At 39.1% G+C, this 15,732-nt stretch overlaps 1 protein-coding gene across 38 annotated transcripts in view; it reads right to left on the bottom strand.

Moving 5' to 3' along the window:
* Positions 1-15,732, bottom strand: part of PTPRT (protein tyrosine phosphatase receptor type T) — a 716,634-nt gene that overhangs the window by 424,601 nt on the left and 276,301 nt on the right. For all 38 annotated transcript variants that reach the window (XM_078393145.1, XM_078393157.1, XM_078393154.1 and 35 more), the window contains 3 exons: positions 10,711-10,792; positions 4,372-4,487; positions 544-718 (listed from right to left, as the gene is read on the bottom strand). In XM_078393145.1, coding sequence (XP_078249271.1) covers positions 544-718; positions 4,372-4,487; positions 10,711-10,792 — 373 coding nt within the window. The remainder of the gene's footprint in view (positions 1-543; positions 719-4,371; positions 4,488-10,710; positions 10,793-15,732) is intronic.

The raw sequence follows: 15,732 nt of genomic DNA, 5'->3' as shown, positions 1-15,732 counted from the left end.
CACATCTTAAGGAAAGGGAGAACCTTAAGACTAATGAACCAAACATTGATTTATATTAACAATCTCCCCAAATTGTATCCAAATGTCATTTGTATAGTGGTGCTTTGTTTGTTCGTTAGATTTGATAAGTCTCGTATGCTTACTTGCTGTACTATGATAATTGAAAATTACCTGTATTTTATTCAATATTCTTCAATTTTGGAAATTAATAATTTTAAAAATAAGGGAGATCTGGAACTCAGAGCTTCAGTATCAAAGTCTAAACCAAAATTGAAAGGTTTGCTGGGACTATTTTTTTTATAATTTAATAAGTGTATAAATAATAAAATAATAGAGTAACCAAACACCTCTTTACATTTAGAGATCAAAATTCAAGGACAAATAGAGACTCTGTTTCAAATATAAAAATATCAGAGTTGGGATCTAACTGCCTTCATCTTAGACTCATTATCCAATAATCGATCAATCTGTAGGAAGCTTTTCTTTAAGACATTCTTGTTTCTTGTGTAGATCTGAAAACATCATAGATGTGCTGTCACTTACCTTTCACTATTAATTCTGCATAATTGGAAACCCCTGATCCACCATCTGAGCGGATGACACATCGATATTTACTGATGCTTCGCTGGGAAGTGTCAGCTACACTGACAGTAGCAGAGAAACGTCTGTGGTTGACTACTCTGGTGACCATTAAAGCTGTATCCCTGCCATTCCATTGCTGCCAGATAAGAGATTAAAAACACACACACACACACACACACACAAAGTTAATATAACAATTCAAGAGAACTCTTTCATTATATTTTTGCTGTCACAATCCCAATTTAGAACATAAGATTAGGCACAATTTCCTCTAAATGAATTTCTAGTGTGAAATTGACTAGTTTTTAAAACTCAGTGTACATCTTTAAAATATATAAATCACATATTCTTCTGAGGGCATATCTCAGAATTTCATTTTGAATAGACATCATGCATTTTCTCAGACACTTGTACCTGTTACCATTCCTTAGATTTTTTTTTGACCTTTAAATTAACTAGTAATAAAATACAGTATGTTCTATACATAATGTCAATCCACCATCTGTTACAGTACTCAGGGAAGTCAAAGCAACTTACATTATATCCATCAAGTCTATGAATTCAGCAATAACTTGGAAGTAACAAGTTACAAAAACTTTTGGAGTTAATGAGCAATACTACCTTCAGTTTCAAGGCTACATCTTAGATGTAACAAATAACATTTAAGTTACTTAAGTGTAATAAGTAACAAGTAGTTACTTTAAAGTTTCTTTTAACGCCATTTTGAAATAAAGTCTTTAGATTTTTTAGCACTCTCTTATCATTCTTATGTGGCAAGAAAATTATTATGTAGTTTTGTTTTGCTACTTTTATAAATATTTCCAAGGTGCAATATCAGAATTAGTTAGAAGAAGGAACTAGAGAGTATTTCTATGTCCTTTTTGTGCTGCTGATAAGGACTAATCAAGCCATTAATAACCCACGGGGCATCAATTTACTTTTGTGATCAGAACAATAATGATAATGGCAACCTAGCTGCCAAGAACTAACAAATAAAGCAACAAATATCTTTTAAAATGAGCTCCAGTTTCTCTACTTAAGTTACATACAATCGACAGGAAAAGAGGACTGATGCCATCTCTTGCTCTTCAATTGTTTACAAGGACTTCACAGCTTTCGTCCTTTTGTCCAATTATGAAAGATAACTTATACACACATATTCATATGGCTCTGTGCAATTTATATATACATAGGAGTGCGCCGGGGGGGGGGGAAGAACTTCCAGTTCCATAACTCAATGGGAATCCCCAGGCCAAATTGTGGGATTGGGGGCCATCAAACAGCAGGAGTTAGAGCATCCCTCTTGCCTCCATGCCATTTCTGCACCACGGGGATTCCCTGTGACTCACACAGGTGCTTCTCTTCCTCCTTGCAACTTGCACAGAATCCTCATGACTCACAAAAGTGCAGCAGAGTGCCCTTCAGAGGTGCAAAATATTGGCACAGCTGCTGTACCTCCTGCCTTTTGATCGCCTCCAGTCCCTTAATTAGGCCTGGGGAAATTCCCACCAAATTATGGAAGACTTCAAGAGTAGACTTCAGTCTAGATAGGCGGGGTATAAACAAACAAACAAACAAACAAACAAACAAACAAACTAACTAACTAACTAACTAACTAACTAACTAACTAACTAACTAACTAACTAACTAACTAACTAACTGAGAGTACCTTTTCCCCAAAAGTCCCACTCCTATTCGCATGTTTATATTTCCAGCGTACTTAATCCAAAGAACAGCCTTACTCTACACAGTAAACCGGTCTGTTTGCCCTTCTTTCTTATCCTGGCAGGTTCTGCAATCCTAGATTGCACTTTATTTGCTGTTTAATACAATGAATTCTTTACATCATCAGTTTAAATTGCTACCTTGAGGTGTTTGCAAGGGGGAAACAGCCAATAGCACAATACATAATTTACAATCTATAGTTTTGTAAAATATGATCTACTTCTATTTTTCATTCATTGAGAAACACTTGCAACCAAACAGCTGCCTATGGGAATGAAAATAAAGTTGTTGCACATAAAATTTAATCTAAAATCTCACATATTTAATAAGGGATTTTAATCCTGTATACTCAGAAGAAATTATAAGTGCGGTGCAATCATGTGTTTATTTACCAGGAGGTAAACTACAACTGAATTTACTGACTGCCTTTGGGGCCACAGTGTAAACTTGTTCCATAATATATATATATTTGAATGAAAGTTTTCATGGGGGCTAGTCGTGTCAGTCTATTGCAGCCAATACTCCAAAAACATTTTGTAGCAAATTAAAGACAAATAGATCAGTGCATAAAATTTATAAGTCTTTAAAATTCCACAAGACTTTTTGTTGTTCATAAATGTTTGGATTTGCAGAAATGCAAAAACAATGGAATATATGCTATTTCTGAAGTATCAAAGGCCACCCAGTGGCCAAGATGCATGAATTTAATTTATTCCTGGCAATATAACAGTACCTCAAATATTTACTTTAGCTGCCATTGTGTGTGCCATGTGCTGTTGAATCAGAACTGACTTAGAGTGACCCTAATAGGGCTTTTGAGGTAACTGTGTTATTTAAGTATTGGTTTCATCAGTTCCACACACACACATATTTCCATGGGTTCCCATGACTGAGCGGGAATTCGAAGTGAGGTCTTTTGAGTAGCTGGCTGTCACTCAATCTACTACATGTCACTGTCCCAGACTGGAAATATGTCATTTTGAATGAAAGAAAAAAAGACTGCAAGGACATGGGATGAACAATCAGGCCATAAACTAAATTGGATTTTGTTTCATTATATACTATGATCCTACATGCTTATTGTGAACTAAAACAATAAACATATGAGGAATTGTTTTTAAAAAAATCATCGTGACAAACATACAGCATACTACATTTCTTTAGTATAAGGTAAAGGTTCCCCTTGACATTTAGTCAGTTGTGTTTGACTCTAGGGGACGGTGCTCATCCCCATTTCCAAGCCGTGGAGCCAGCGTTTGTCTGAAGACAAACGTTGTCACACATGGCCAGTGCGACTTAGACCCAGAATGCTGTTTACCTTCCCACCGAGATGGTACCTATTTATCTACTCGCATTTACATGCTTTTGAACTGCTAGGTTGGCGAGGAGCTGGGACAAAGTGACGGGAGCTCACTCCGTCACGTGGATTCAATCTTACGACTGCTGGTCTTCTGACCCTGCAGCATACAAAGGCTTCTGCGGTTTAGCCTGCAGCGCCACCACATCCCCTTTCTTTAGGATAGAAGATATAATTATTATCTACACTACAGAACACTTCTGGAATACAGCAAATGCAGGACTGAGTATTTAAGAGTCCAAATTTTTGTCTCCTGTTGCCCCCCCCCATATTCTACAAGCATCAACTTTCTAAAAGTCACTTGTATCAAGGGACATTTAATATTCATTTTGTTTTAGTAATGTAATTGGTTAATTCTGTTTTAATATTTGTGATTTTATTGTAGTCTAATGTTCTATTATTTTACCTTATTTTTAATCTTCCCTGAGTTCAAATAAATATAAATAAAGTATGTATACAAGATTTATTTTTTATTCTTTTTTTAATCCTTCCCCATGACCCAGCCCTTTTCTTCCTATCCACACAATAGAAATACAGAATGGAAGATAGATCAGCCCTACATTCGCTGGCTTTCCAGGGCGATATTCTGTATATGTACAACAATTCTAGCAAAGAGTACAAATATCCTGCTGCTCATGGGAAAGCACTTGAAAATTAAGACACTTGTTTGTGCTTTGAAAACAACAAAGGCTTCATGTCCACTTTACCTGTAGCCACAGTTTGTCATGCTGAGACCACTTTCCTCCAGCAATACACTGGAATGTTGCATTCTGTCCAACGTTAACCTCCACATTTTGAAGCCGCAGGAAATGAGGAGCTTTTCCTAACAAAAATACGAAATATTACCTGGGTAGAGCATCACAGTATATAATAATAGCACAGAGGTACGCTGCGATAGCCCGCCATTCAGAACAACTATTTCAGCTTTTTTACAGAACAAATAGTTGGGCAACACTCTGCCAGGATCTGTATATATTTTTCTTTCTTTCTTTCTTTTTTTAAAAGAGACTTTATGTCTCTATTGCTTTAGCTGAAACCAATGAAGAAAAATATTGGCTATCTTGGCACAACAGTATTCTAGAAATAACAACATGCAATAAAGAAATTCAGTGTGCCCCAAGAGTGCATTTCAATTAATGTTTGTTGCCAGCAAATTTCTTCTTTGGAAGAATGGCCAGGGGGGACAAAAAAGAAAGAAATAACAGAATCATTCACAAGGAGAAGCCTGCAAAGAAAAAAAATGTAGCAAAAACATTTTTTTCAGCTAAGGCCCTGATAGTCCTCCTGGTAGGAGATGCTCAAACTAATTATGTTCAGGTGTTATGCCAGGCCATAAATTTCCAAAGAGAAAATCACAGCAAGCCTTGGGTGTTTTAAATTTGCCTTCTTCCTCTCCAACATGAGTTCAGGAAGGTTGCAATTTTTTTGTTTCTGTATAACATTGACCACAGTTTAGTGTGTCTCTCAAACTTAAAAAAGCAGTTAATCACAGAAGAGTTGGAAGAAGCTTGTAAGGCCATCAAGTCCAACCCCCTGGTCAATGCAGGAATCCAAATGAAAGTAGATCTGATGTTAATGACATCCTTGGTCTATTTCAAATAAAGCCCAAGTCAGTTATTCTAGACAATGCAATAAGCTTTGATTAAACAAACAAACAAAAAAGTGAAAGCCTCCACATTCCTCCAGAATAGAGATAAGCACTTACTATGACTCAGTAGTTTGGCATCGTTTGGTAGACTGGGCCCACAGGTGTTGTGTGGGCACCCCAGATTCTGCCTCCTCCCTCAGGTACTCCATCAGAAGTTGCACCGTGGGCTTCCCTGCCCTGCCTGCCTCATGAGTGAGTGTGGAATTCAGTGTGCCCGAGCAACACTTGTGGGGCCAATCCACCGAACTACCAAACCATGGTAAGTATCTATTTCTACTTCAGAGGTGCAGAATAGTTGAGTTGGAAGAAGTTTGTAAGGCCATCAAGTCCAACCCCCTGGTCAATGCAGGAATCCAAATGAAAGTAGATCTGATGTTAATGACATCCTTGGTGTATTTCAAATAAAGCCCAGGTCAGTTATTCTAGACAATAACTAGAGTAGAATGCAGTGTGAGTGGGAAGACTGAGCATGTGAACCCACAGATCATTGTGGCAGATCATCATTATTGCAAGACAACAATAGGTGATTATGGCATCCAAACTCTCTGTTATACCTGTAAATTAGAGGTAAGTTGTCAAAGTAAAGCATTTACTCGTGTATTTAAAACGTGTACAGTGGTGCCTCGCTTAACGAGTGCCTCGCTCAATGATGAATTCGCATAACATGGCCTTTGCTGAAATTTTGCCACCTCACCTAACGATGTTTCCTATGGGGGATTTCCGCATAACGATGTTTGGGACCTTGCTTCACTTAACGATGACAGTTTTAGGTCCCCTGTTTCGCTTAACGTTTTGTTTTGACAGCCCTGTTTTCGCTATTTTAAAAATATTCTAAAATGTTTAAAAATGTTTAAAATGCTTGGAATCGTTAGTGCACCTATTAAAACCTTCGTTGAAGTAATTTGGCTTCGTTCTGAGTCTTTCTGAATTTTTGGTGATTTTTTTTTCACCATTGAAATGTACTGAATAGGCTCCTATTGGAACGGATTAACCGGTTTTCAATGCATTCCTATGGGAAATGGTGTTTCACTTAACGATGTTTTCACATAACGATGTTTTTAATGGAACCAATTAACATCATGCGAGGCACCACTGTATTTTCTTTCCAGAAAATCCCCCTCAGTTGTTCATGGGTTAAAAAAAAAAAAGAAAAGCTTCACGCATTCTTGTCAAGGCACCACTGTCCGAATTTTGCATACAACTAGATCTGATGTGGCTATGGCAGGATACGTAATGGGTTATAGGAATTGTGGAATGAAATTATGGCTGCAACACTGAAGTAAGGAAGATTTATGCCCCTTTTCTCACTGAAAATTCAGAAAAGCCCAAAACTGGCATTTGCTCAGAACACAGAAAAAACAGACCCTGTAACAAAAAGCTAGCTAATATGTGGTGTGCTGCCTTTATCACATTCCTGAACATCAGCCAGTGCAGTTAAATAGTGCTATGCTGTCCCTTTTGCTGGTCAGTAGTTTATCCATGTCACAATTTATTGATGTACTGGGTGTTGGCTGAGACAGGGTCATAGATCTGTCACATGAAATGGAGAGGCCTTGGTACAAAACAATACTGCTTCTGCAGACTATTTACAGCAAACAACTTTGACAGTTAGTACCTTCCATTCCCTTCAACTTCAATACATCAAAATAGGCCTCTTTAACTGACCTATGTATGTTCCTATTTTGGATCCCCTCCAGTTACTAAGAGAGAAGTAAAAGAAATAAAATATTTGGATGATGACTTCATGTTCAGGCCAATAGTTCCCAGACCTAATGTGAACATCTGAATAGTACATCCTAGGGCCTAAAAATCTGAAGAGTTTTTTTTCAAAGTCATATGTACAAACATACCAGAACAGAGGGCTGGGAAGGATTAAACCTACTCTCTCTGTTTGCTGAGATGTATGGAGTATATGAGTGAATGTGTGTGTGTGTGTGTGTGTGTGTGTGTGTGTGTGTGTGTATGTGTAGGTGAAAGTTGTTTCTACCACGATTGTTAGTATAGCCAGCAAAGATCAGTCCCTGAAGCCAGGGAATATCTTTGCACTGCAGCCCAGTTGATCAGCTGAGCTATGGCAGAAACTGGTTGGGGTCCCTCTTGATCTGAGGCCGCACAAGCAGCAAAGCCATGGGCTAGGCATCCTACACTGAAAAGTGCGACCTAGGCATATCTGGTGAGTAGTATAACAGGTGACTCCCCAATTGTTGCTGGAGCAACAGCCCCTAAGCCATCAACAAGGTGAGAGAGGGCCAACACAGTGGTTCCCATGGGGCTGCTCAAGTCTACTAAGAACGCTGGCAGAAGGTGTAGAGCATTCCTCATTGGCCTCCCATTGGCCAATGGGGAAGAGTTTTCTAATCTGGCTCTAGAGTGGCTGGCTGACAAATTCAGTAAATGCTGCAGATATGTGGAGCACGGGATCAAGGGTTCTACTCTGATCTATCTGCCTGATTTAAAAAGAGTGGGGACAGGAAAGAGAACAATTTCAGCCATTTTTGTATCTCACCACCTTCCCTTCCCTTTCCCTGTTTTGTAGGTAGTGGTATGGCGATTTCGATTTGGGTGTTAGAGGGTTACTGGTTGGTTATTATGGGTACTATGGGTCTCTTTGCCTGTGTCACAATTCTGTTGGTAATTTGGGACACTGGGGTTCGATCCAGAGGGTGTGAGGGCAGCAGGAAGGGACCTGCTCATCTGGGTGGTTAAAAGGAATCTCTTGGAGGACGCTGGGGTATGGCCATGGTTTGTCTAGCTTTGGGGTTCATTGGCACAGCCCTGCCTTCAGATGGCAAAGAGCCATGGAGTAGTGAATGCCTGTATAGTGTCCAGAAGACTGCAACTCCTGGTGGAACCTACGGCTGCTGCTGAAGAGGTCAGTGGTGGATATTAGGGGACACATGGATCTCTTGATGGAACATCTCCAATTCCCCAGTGCTGGGCCAGGAATTGCTGCTGCAATCAACAAAGTTGTGGCCTCGTATTCCAAAGAAATTTGCATTTTCTTCTTGGTTTGATGGCACACAGACAGGTACCTACACAAAAACTCCAACCACCACCCACGGCAAAAAAGAGGCATAATCAAAACACTGGTAGACCGTGCAAATCGGAACTGTGAAGCTCAGTTTCTCAACACTGAACTTGACCACCTGAATTGGGCCCTACAGGCAAATGGCTACTCCAAAAATGAAATCACAAGAGCCATCAAACCAAGAAAACAACACGGAACTGAAGAAGAAAAACAGCCACCCACAAACAAAGTATTTCTGCCATACATCAAAGGGGTCACAGACCGCATGGGGAAATTTCTGGAAAAACACAACCTAAAAACAGTATTCAAGCCCACCACAAAAATACAACAAATGTTATGGTCAGCAAAAGACAGAAGGGACCCCCTCACCACTGCAGGAGTATACCGGATACTTTGCAGTTGTGGCTAGGTATACATTGGAACCACAAAACGAACCATCCACACCAGAATCAAAGAACATGAGAGACACTGCAGACTAAAACAAACAGAAAAATCTGCAGTAGCTGAACATTCCCTAAAACAAACTGGACATGAAATTCTATTTCAAAATACTGAAATACTGGACAACACCAGCAATCATTACGTCAGACTGCACAGGGAAGCCATTGAAATCCACAAGCACCAGAAAAACTTCAATAAAAAAGAGGAAAGTTTGAAACTCAACAAAACTTGGCTCCCAGCTCTCAAAAATACAGCATGCAAAAGGTCACGAACTCTACCTAACCACAAGGTCAAGGGGATCACCACCATCAACCACAGTGACAGACAATCTCCTTATCACAACAATACACACACAACAAAACACACTAATCACCCATCCACAGAAAACAATACACTCGCAACAATACACACTAATCATCCCATCTCACAGCCATAAATACTCCACGCCCTAGCCAAACTACACAAGAGCACAGTTTGCTGTCCTCTGAAGATGCCGGCCACAGAGACTGGTGAAATGTTAGGAAAAACCACCTTCAGAACACAGCCAAGAAGCCCGAAAAACCCCTCAGTGAGAAGCTTTAGAAATCACTTGATTCTAGCTGAGAGATAAAAAGAGCCAGATGTTGGAGACTTTTATCCTTTCAAAGTCTCTATAATTTGCACAAAATTGTTTAGCTTTCTTTCCCTTTGAGAACTAAAGCATGCATGTGTTCATGTGTGTGCACGCATGCAAAAGCACAGAAGGCCTGTCTGACTATTAGGAACAATGCAAAAGCCCATCTAGTATTTGAAAAACCTCAGATAAAATAGAATCCAGCTTAAATTTGGAAAATTTGCACAATTTGACACAGAAACAAGGCTCTCCCCCACCCATAAACACAAAATGGGCAGTTTTCTGCAAAACATTGTTCCTCATTAATGCAAAAATGCTACTGAGAAATTGGAAACATATGGTACTTCCTTTTGCTTATGTGTATGGACAAGACAAGCAGAGACTTACATGTTACTCTATACTTTCAAGTATAATGCTTGTATAGTATCTCTCTCTCAACTCCTTGAAGTTCACCCTGCCAGACCAGAAAGGACACAGCAGAATCTACTGATTATTCTGGAATTTTTGGCAGTCCCCTAGAAGCCTGTATCTGACTGTCTTTTGTAGAAATCAGTGGGCCTTAAATGTGGCTGAATTGTTCCAAATGTTACACTTTTCACGGGAACCAAGAAGCTAGGCAACCCCTGTGAGCATACAGAGCAGCAAACGGGACACCTCTGTTATCTCAGTATTATGAAATGGATAACTCTTATGACAACTCGATACAAATTCCCGATTAAATGCTTTGAAATAAATTGGGATGAAACAGCTGAAAGGAAATACTGCAATCCAGGGAACGTAGTGAAACAATCTTTGACTTGCTTCTCTACTTCACAGTATGAACCACATGCTTTGAAAGTGATACATATTCTTTAAATGCTTTCATAGAGCCACTGAAAAGATTTGCATTCCTTTAAAGCAAAGGCACTCCAGGGCATTTCTTCCAGAGTGAATGTTGCACTAATTTGCTTCGCTGTGTACATGAAGGCTCCCCCACATTCCCACTTTATGTTAGTTCTATAGGGTACTATCAGAACCCTGTAATTCTTCCTTTTCAATGGTCTGAATCAGAACTAACAATCAAGGCTTTATATCTCCTTAATAATGGACTAGAATTTTGGCTCTAGCTGTACATTCATAGCAGTTCTGCCTGTTGCACAACTTGAGAAATTACGTATTTATTCAGGGTTGATTGCTTCCACTCTGCAAGCTCTTGGAAAGGATAAAAGATGTTTCAGAACTGATTGAATTGGATGAATTACTCCTCTTGACGCAAGGCCGAAAGTAACACATCACTATGGGGGGAATGAAGCAACAGAGAAAGTAAGTGTGCTTACTGCATGGATGGGCAAGGACTCTCACTTCATCCACAGCTATGTATCCAGGATGCCCCTTCAATGAAACAGATTCAAATATCACCTGAAATATGTAAGAGGAAAACAAGCTGCTTTAGTATATTCTTTGAATTTCTCTTCAACCAGTCTTTCTTATATAAAGGTCAAATGTCCCAAGTTCCAAATCTGATAAGAGAGATTTGCAATGCAACATATTGGATATTTTCACAGATTAGCCCCTCCCAAACATAAAAAATGAAAGAAGGAAGACAAGTATATGAGTTAATAGTTCACAGATTAAACCATTGGGCTGTGATAACAGGATTGTTCTGGAAACACATCAAACATGGCAGACCTATTTTGAATTCTCTTTTCTTTCATGTCGTATATTGCAATGTAGCTGCTATCCTGAATTAATTATGCTTCACACTTCCTGTTCCTGCTAACCCAAGGGGAGCAGGGACTGTGAAATATATGACACAGTGACACCAGATCAAGAGGTATGTGTTATACATAATAGACAGCAAAGGGGGAACTGTAGAGGATAGCCATTTGGGATTCCTCATACTGCAAAGTGCTGTTCAAAAACATTTGCTGTTCACTCCATTAAGACAAGCACATAACTGGGAATTAAAACGTCATGACCGCTATACTGATAATTAGGTCTGAAACAAGGGTGGGACATCCAATCTATGTTTTTTTTTAAAAAAACTTCACTTTTTGACATTTTTCTTTGATAATCTCCTACCACATGTACAGTCTCAGATCAATCCTTAGCTAGAGTTGACATTCTTACTTTTGATAAGTATATATCAAAATGTGCCTGACTGATAAGGTAACAAACTTGCTAAGCAAACTGCATTAAAGCCAATGCATTTCTTTGTTTTCCATCCAAGTCTTTGACACTAACTATATCTTAGAAAGAGTCATGCAAATGCTGATATTTAAGGTTCTTTAAAACCAGAAGGCTGTGATCAAGCCCCACATCTTAGGTAATCTGTAGTAAGGTGGGGAAGCAATCTTAGAATAGGACTGCTATAGCTCCATGGAAATTATAGGGGAAAGTGTTTAAAAAATGCCTCTGTATCTAAGCTTCAGCTGAGAATCCTAGGATGTAGAATTTTGTGAGATACTTAGAATTGTCTGCTAGACAGCTCTATTGCTATAGTTTGGGGGAATATACTGGCAGTCTCTAGAAAAAAATTCTAAGTGTATTCGTGAAGGCTTTCACGGCTGGGATCTAATGGCTGTTGTGGGTTTTTCGGGCTCTTTGGCCGTGTTCTGAAGGTTGTTCTTCCTGATGTTTCACCAGTCTCTGTGGCCAGCATCTTCAGAGGACAGCACTCTGTGCTCTGGTCCTCTGAAGTGCTATCCTCTGAAGATGCCAGCCACAGAGACTGGCAAAACGTTAGGAAGAACAACCTTCAGAACATGGCCAAAGAGCCTGAAAAACCCACATCAACCACAAAATTCTAAGTGCTTTACCAAACTATAGATCCTATAATTGTACAGAACAGAGCCATGGCAATTAAGCTGATACAGTGAGTTTCTAAACCACAAATCCCAGTGTTTTACAGAACAAAGTCATGGCAAATGGTACAATGGTATACAGTAAATGGTTTCAAGCAGTGGGTCCAAAACATGGCTGCCAGATTGCTAACTGGGGCTAGTCATAGGGATCACATAACACCTCTCTTACATCAGCTCCACTGGCTGCTGATCTGTTTCCAGGCATAATTCAAAGTGCTGCTTCTAACCTACAAAGCTCTAAACGGCTTGAGTACAAGCTGTCTCCAGGACTGCATCTCTCATTATGAGCCTGCTCTGGGGTTATGATAATCAGGATATGCCTTTCTCTCAATCTCAGCTTCTTCACAGGCATCTTTGGAGGGGACACAGGAGAGGGCCTTCTCTGTTGCTCTAACCGTAGTTCAAAAAGCTAACTTTCCCAAATTCTGTTTTCACTGCAGCAAGTGATTTATTTAAGTCTGTGCAAGGCCTAAAATCCCCAATTATATATGGTTTGAGCACTGGAATGAAAAAGATTGTTACCATAACCAGACTCTGTTGGCATCATTATTGACCCAGATACTCCTGACAGCAAAGCTCAGATTGAGTTCAAAGAACTGCCTTTGCACTGAAATGCTGAATCATGGGAAAGTGAGAGAATATATTTAGGGCAGCTGGTAAGAAAGGGCCTTTAGGATACATTTAGCTGGGCTCTGCATGTCAAAAATATCTGCCTCCCTTCTCTGCCCCTCAAATAATTAAATGAGGGTGGAACTAGGCTTTACCGTCATAGGGTTGCTGCCAACAGGCACAGGAGGAAATTTGTTGGATCCACACTTTCTTCCAGAAATAGCCAGTGTTCAGAAAATGTTTACTTGCACTTGCACTGCTTGAGACTGGCAATGGGACAAAAGTACATGTTGCTTGGGAAATAGGAAAGTAAATCTTCACTTCCATCATTTTTCCAGGAGAGAACAATTTTTTTTTTAAAAAAAAGACATTTCTCCCACTGGGCAGGACTATTTGGCGCAATTTTCACATTGTGGCCCTCTGTTTTGTTTCTTTCTTTCTTATCAAAACACTTGCAGATTTTTTCCCCCACAAAAACACATGCAATTTTTTTTTGCGCAGCGCCCCCCCCCCCTCCACAGGTTATTTTAACAACTTGATGCTGGGGAAGGAAAGTGCTGGTCTTCTTGTTCTCATGCATAAACAGAAAATTCTCACAGTCATTACCTAATTCCCTTATTCTTCACAGGCTTTTTTTCAATGAATCTGGACATGCTTTTTCATTCAGGATGAGAAAATATGTGCTCATTCATTAAGCTTTTATAGTGCAATTGATACAATTGTGAGTGAAACTGATACATTTCTGAGGCTCCTGTGTATTTTCAAAATGTATAAAAGCAAGCTTTAGTTACCAGTATGAAAAATCCTCATTAGTGAGCATATCATCAGTATAAATGAATTGCAAAATGTGTATGTATTGTTAACGTACAGAGAAGTATCCACATGAATTTCCATGTTGGAACAATGTTGCAAATAAAAGTCTCAAGGCCGTGTCTGCCATTATGAGCCTGTTCGAGTGTTAAGATCACAAGTGCATCTAATGAGGACACAGGATTCTACGTTGCTGCTCCCAGACTTTGGAACTCCCTCCCACAGGAGGCCAGACTGGCTCCATTTTTTCTGTCCTTCCTCAAGCAGGCAAATATCCTTCTCTTCAAGCAAGCCTTCCTACAGTGACTGGCTGCCTGAGTGGGATTTTTAATTGGATTCTCATGCATTACTGCTTTGTGTTTTTAGTCTTATTTGTGTTTACCATTTCTCAAAGTACTGTAGTATCTGTTGTTTCTTTTAGGTATTTGTATACTCCTTCTTTTTAGCTTTAAATATTGTATTTTAATGATGTTAGCCACCTTTGTACACTCATTATTTTAATGAGGTAAAATATTTTAAATAAATCAGCAAAATTTAATTGATTGATTAATTAATTAATTAATTAAACAAACTTAACAGAGTGCTGTCCTCTGAAGATGCCGGCCACAGAGACTGGTGAAACGTTAGGAAGAACAACCTTCAGAACACGGCCAAAGAGCCCGAAAAATCCACAACAACCAAATTTAACATCTTATATGGAAGTGGGAGATGGCAAAAATGCTGCTGGGATTCTAAGAAATACAGTGAAAAAGAGATGGGCACATTTCCACATCCCTAGTTGCAAAACAAACAAAACAAACAAACAAACAAAAACCCTTTAACTATTCTCTTCCTTCTTCAGAAACATCCTGTGAAATATCCACTGAAATGGAGAGTCACCAGTATCTGCAAGTGGGACATTTGCCCCTTCTCCAGAAATCCAAGATTTGTTTCATTTTTACTTGTTCTTATTTATTGTATTATTTTAGTACTCATAGGTAGACACAGTGTGTTGCATTAATGCACACTATGTTGGTGAACTGTGCTAGCAGACCGCCGTGTAGGTTGCCCCACCTGGAAATATCCCTGTAGACATTCTTGCTCAGAGGATGCTGGCATGTCACATTGGGACTTCCATATTTCTTCACCACAACATTAGTTGGAGATGGAGAAGTCCACAGCATGAGGTTAAATCACTGCCTTGTGAGGTTTGTTAGATATTACACAGGAGATGGGGAGAACAGATATGGGCAATTTGTTTCCAGCAGCTGCCCTTATGTCTTCTGTAAAATGTGTTTGTTCCCTGAAGATATCTTCTGGAAGGTTTTACAGAAAGTGGTTTTTGCTGCTGTTGAAACATAGGTTAAGGCCAGACAATGACCCTCTTGATACTCAATAATGCCCGCCCTTTTTTTTTCCTTGCCAGGTTTCAGAAGCATTAATCTTACAATAAAGTACTGTTTTGCCAATTAAGCTTATGGGAAGCTTAAAAGCATTTAAAACAACTGAGTTAATGATTTTATTACTATTTAGTGTAGAATTATACATTTTATTTTAATCAGTGAAGTTCCTTCCATTTCAAAGAGAAAGTGTGTCACCTTTCTCATTTATAACCTTTCAGTCTTCTGTCAAAATATGATTATGCAGAAAGGATTAATAATCAGAAACAAAACAAATGTGTCTTTCATTGCTAACTCATATGCATAAGCCTAATTAAAAAATAAAAAGCACTTCATGTAACACACAATTCTTATTTATTTGGTTGGTTGGTTGGTTTAGACAAGTTTTCAAAAACATTGCTGTGAATATGAAGTTGTTGCAAAAAATCTTTTAGGATTTCAGAAGCCCCTGGTAATATGGCTTAGCAGTGACTTTGACATCCAGTTTGGGACAATGCTGAGAGTCAAGGGAAAATGGAAAGCATAAGAGCAGGAGTTCTGGAACCTTCATATTATTTTATGTTGTTACTGCTGAAGAGGCTTTCATTCCTTTCTATATAATCTGTTTGGGCATACAACCTGATGATACAATAGCATATTTCCCCCCTCCCTATGTCTGTAGGCTGCATACAATTTCATAGAACTGCACAAAATGAAA

This window comes from Pogona vitticeps, chromosome 4, assembly GCF_051106095.1.
Source record: "Pogona vitticeps strain Pit_001003342236 chromosome 4, PviZW2.1, whole genome shotgun sequence".
Taxonomy (NCBI): Eukaryota; Metazoa; Chordata; class Lepidosauria; order Squamata; family Agamidae; genus Pogona; species Pogona vitticeps.
Note: the sequence above shows the minus strand (reverse complement) of the source record. Positions and strands in the feature narration are given on the sequence as shown.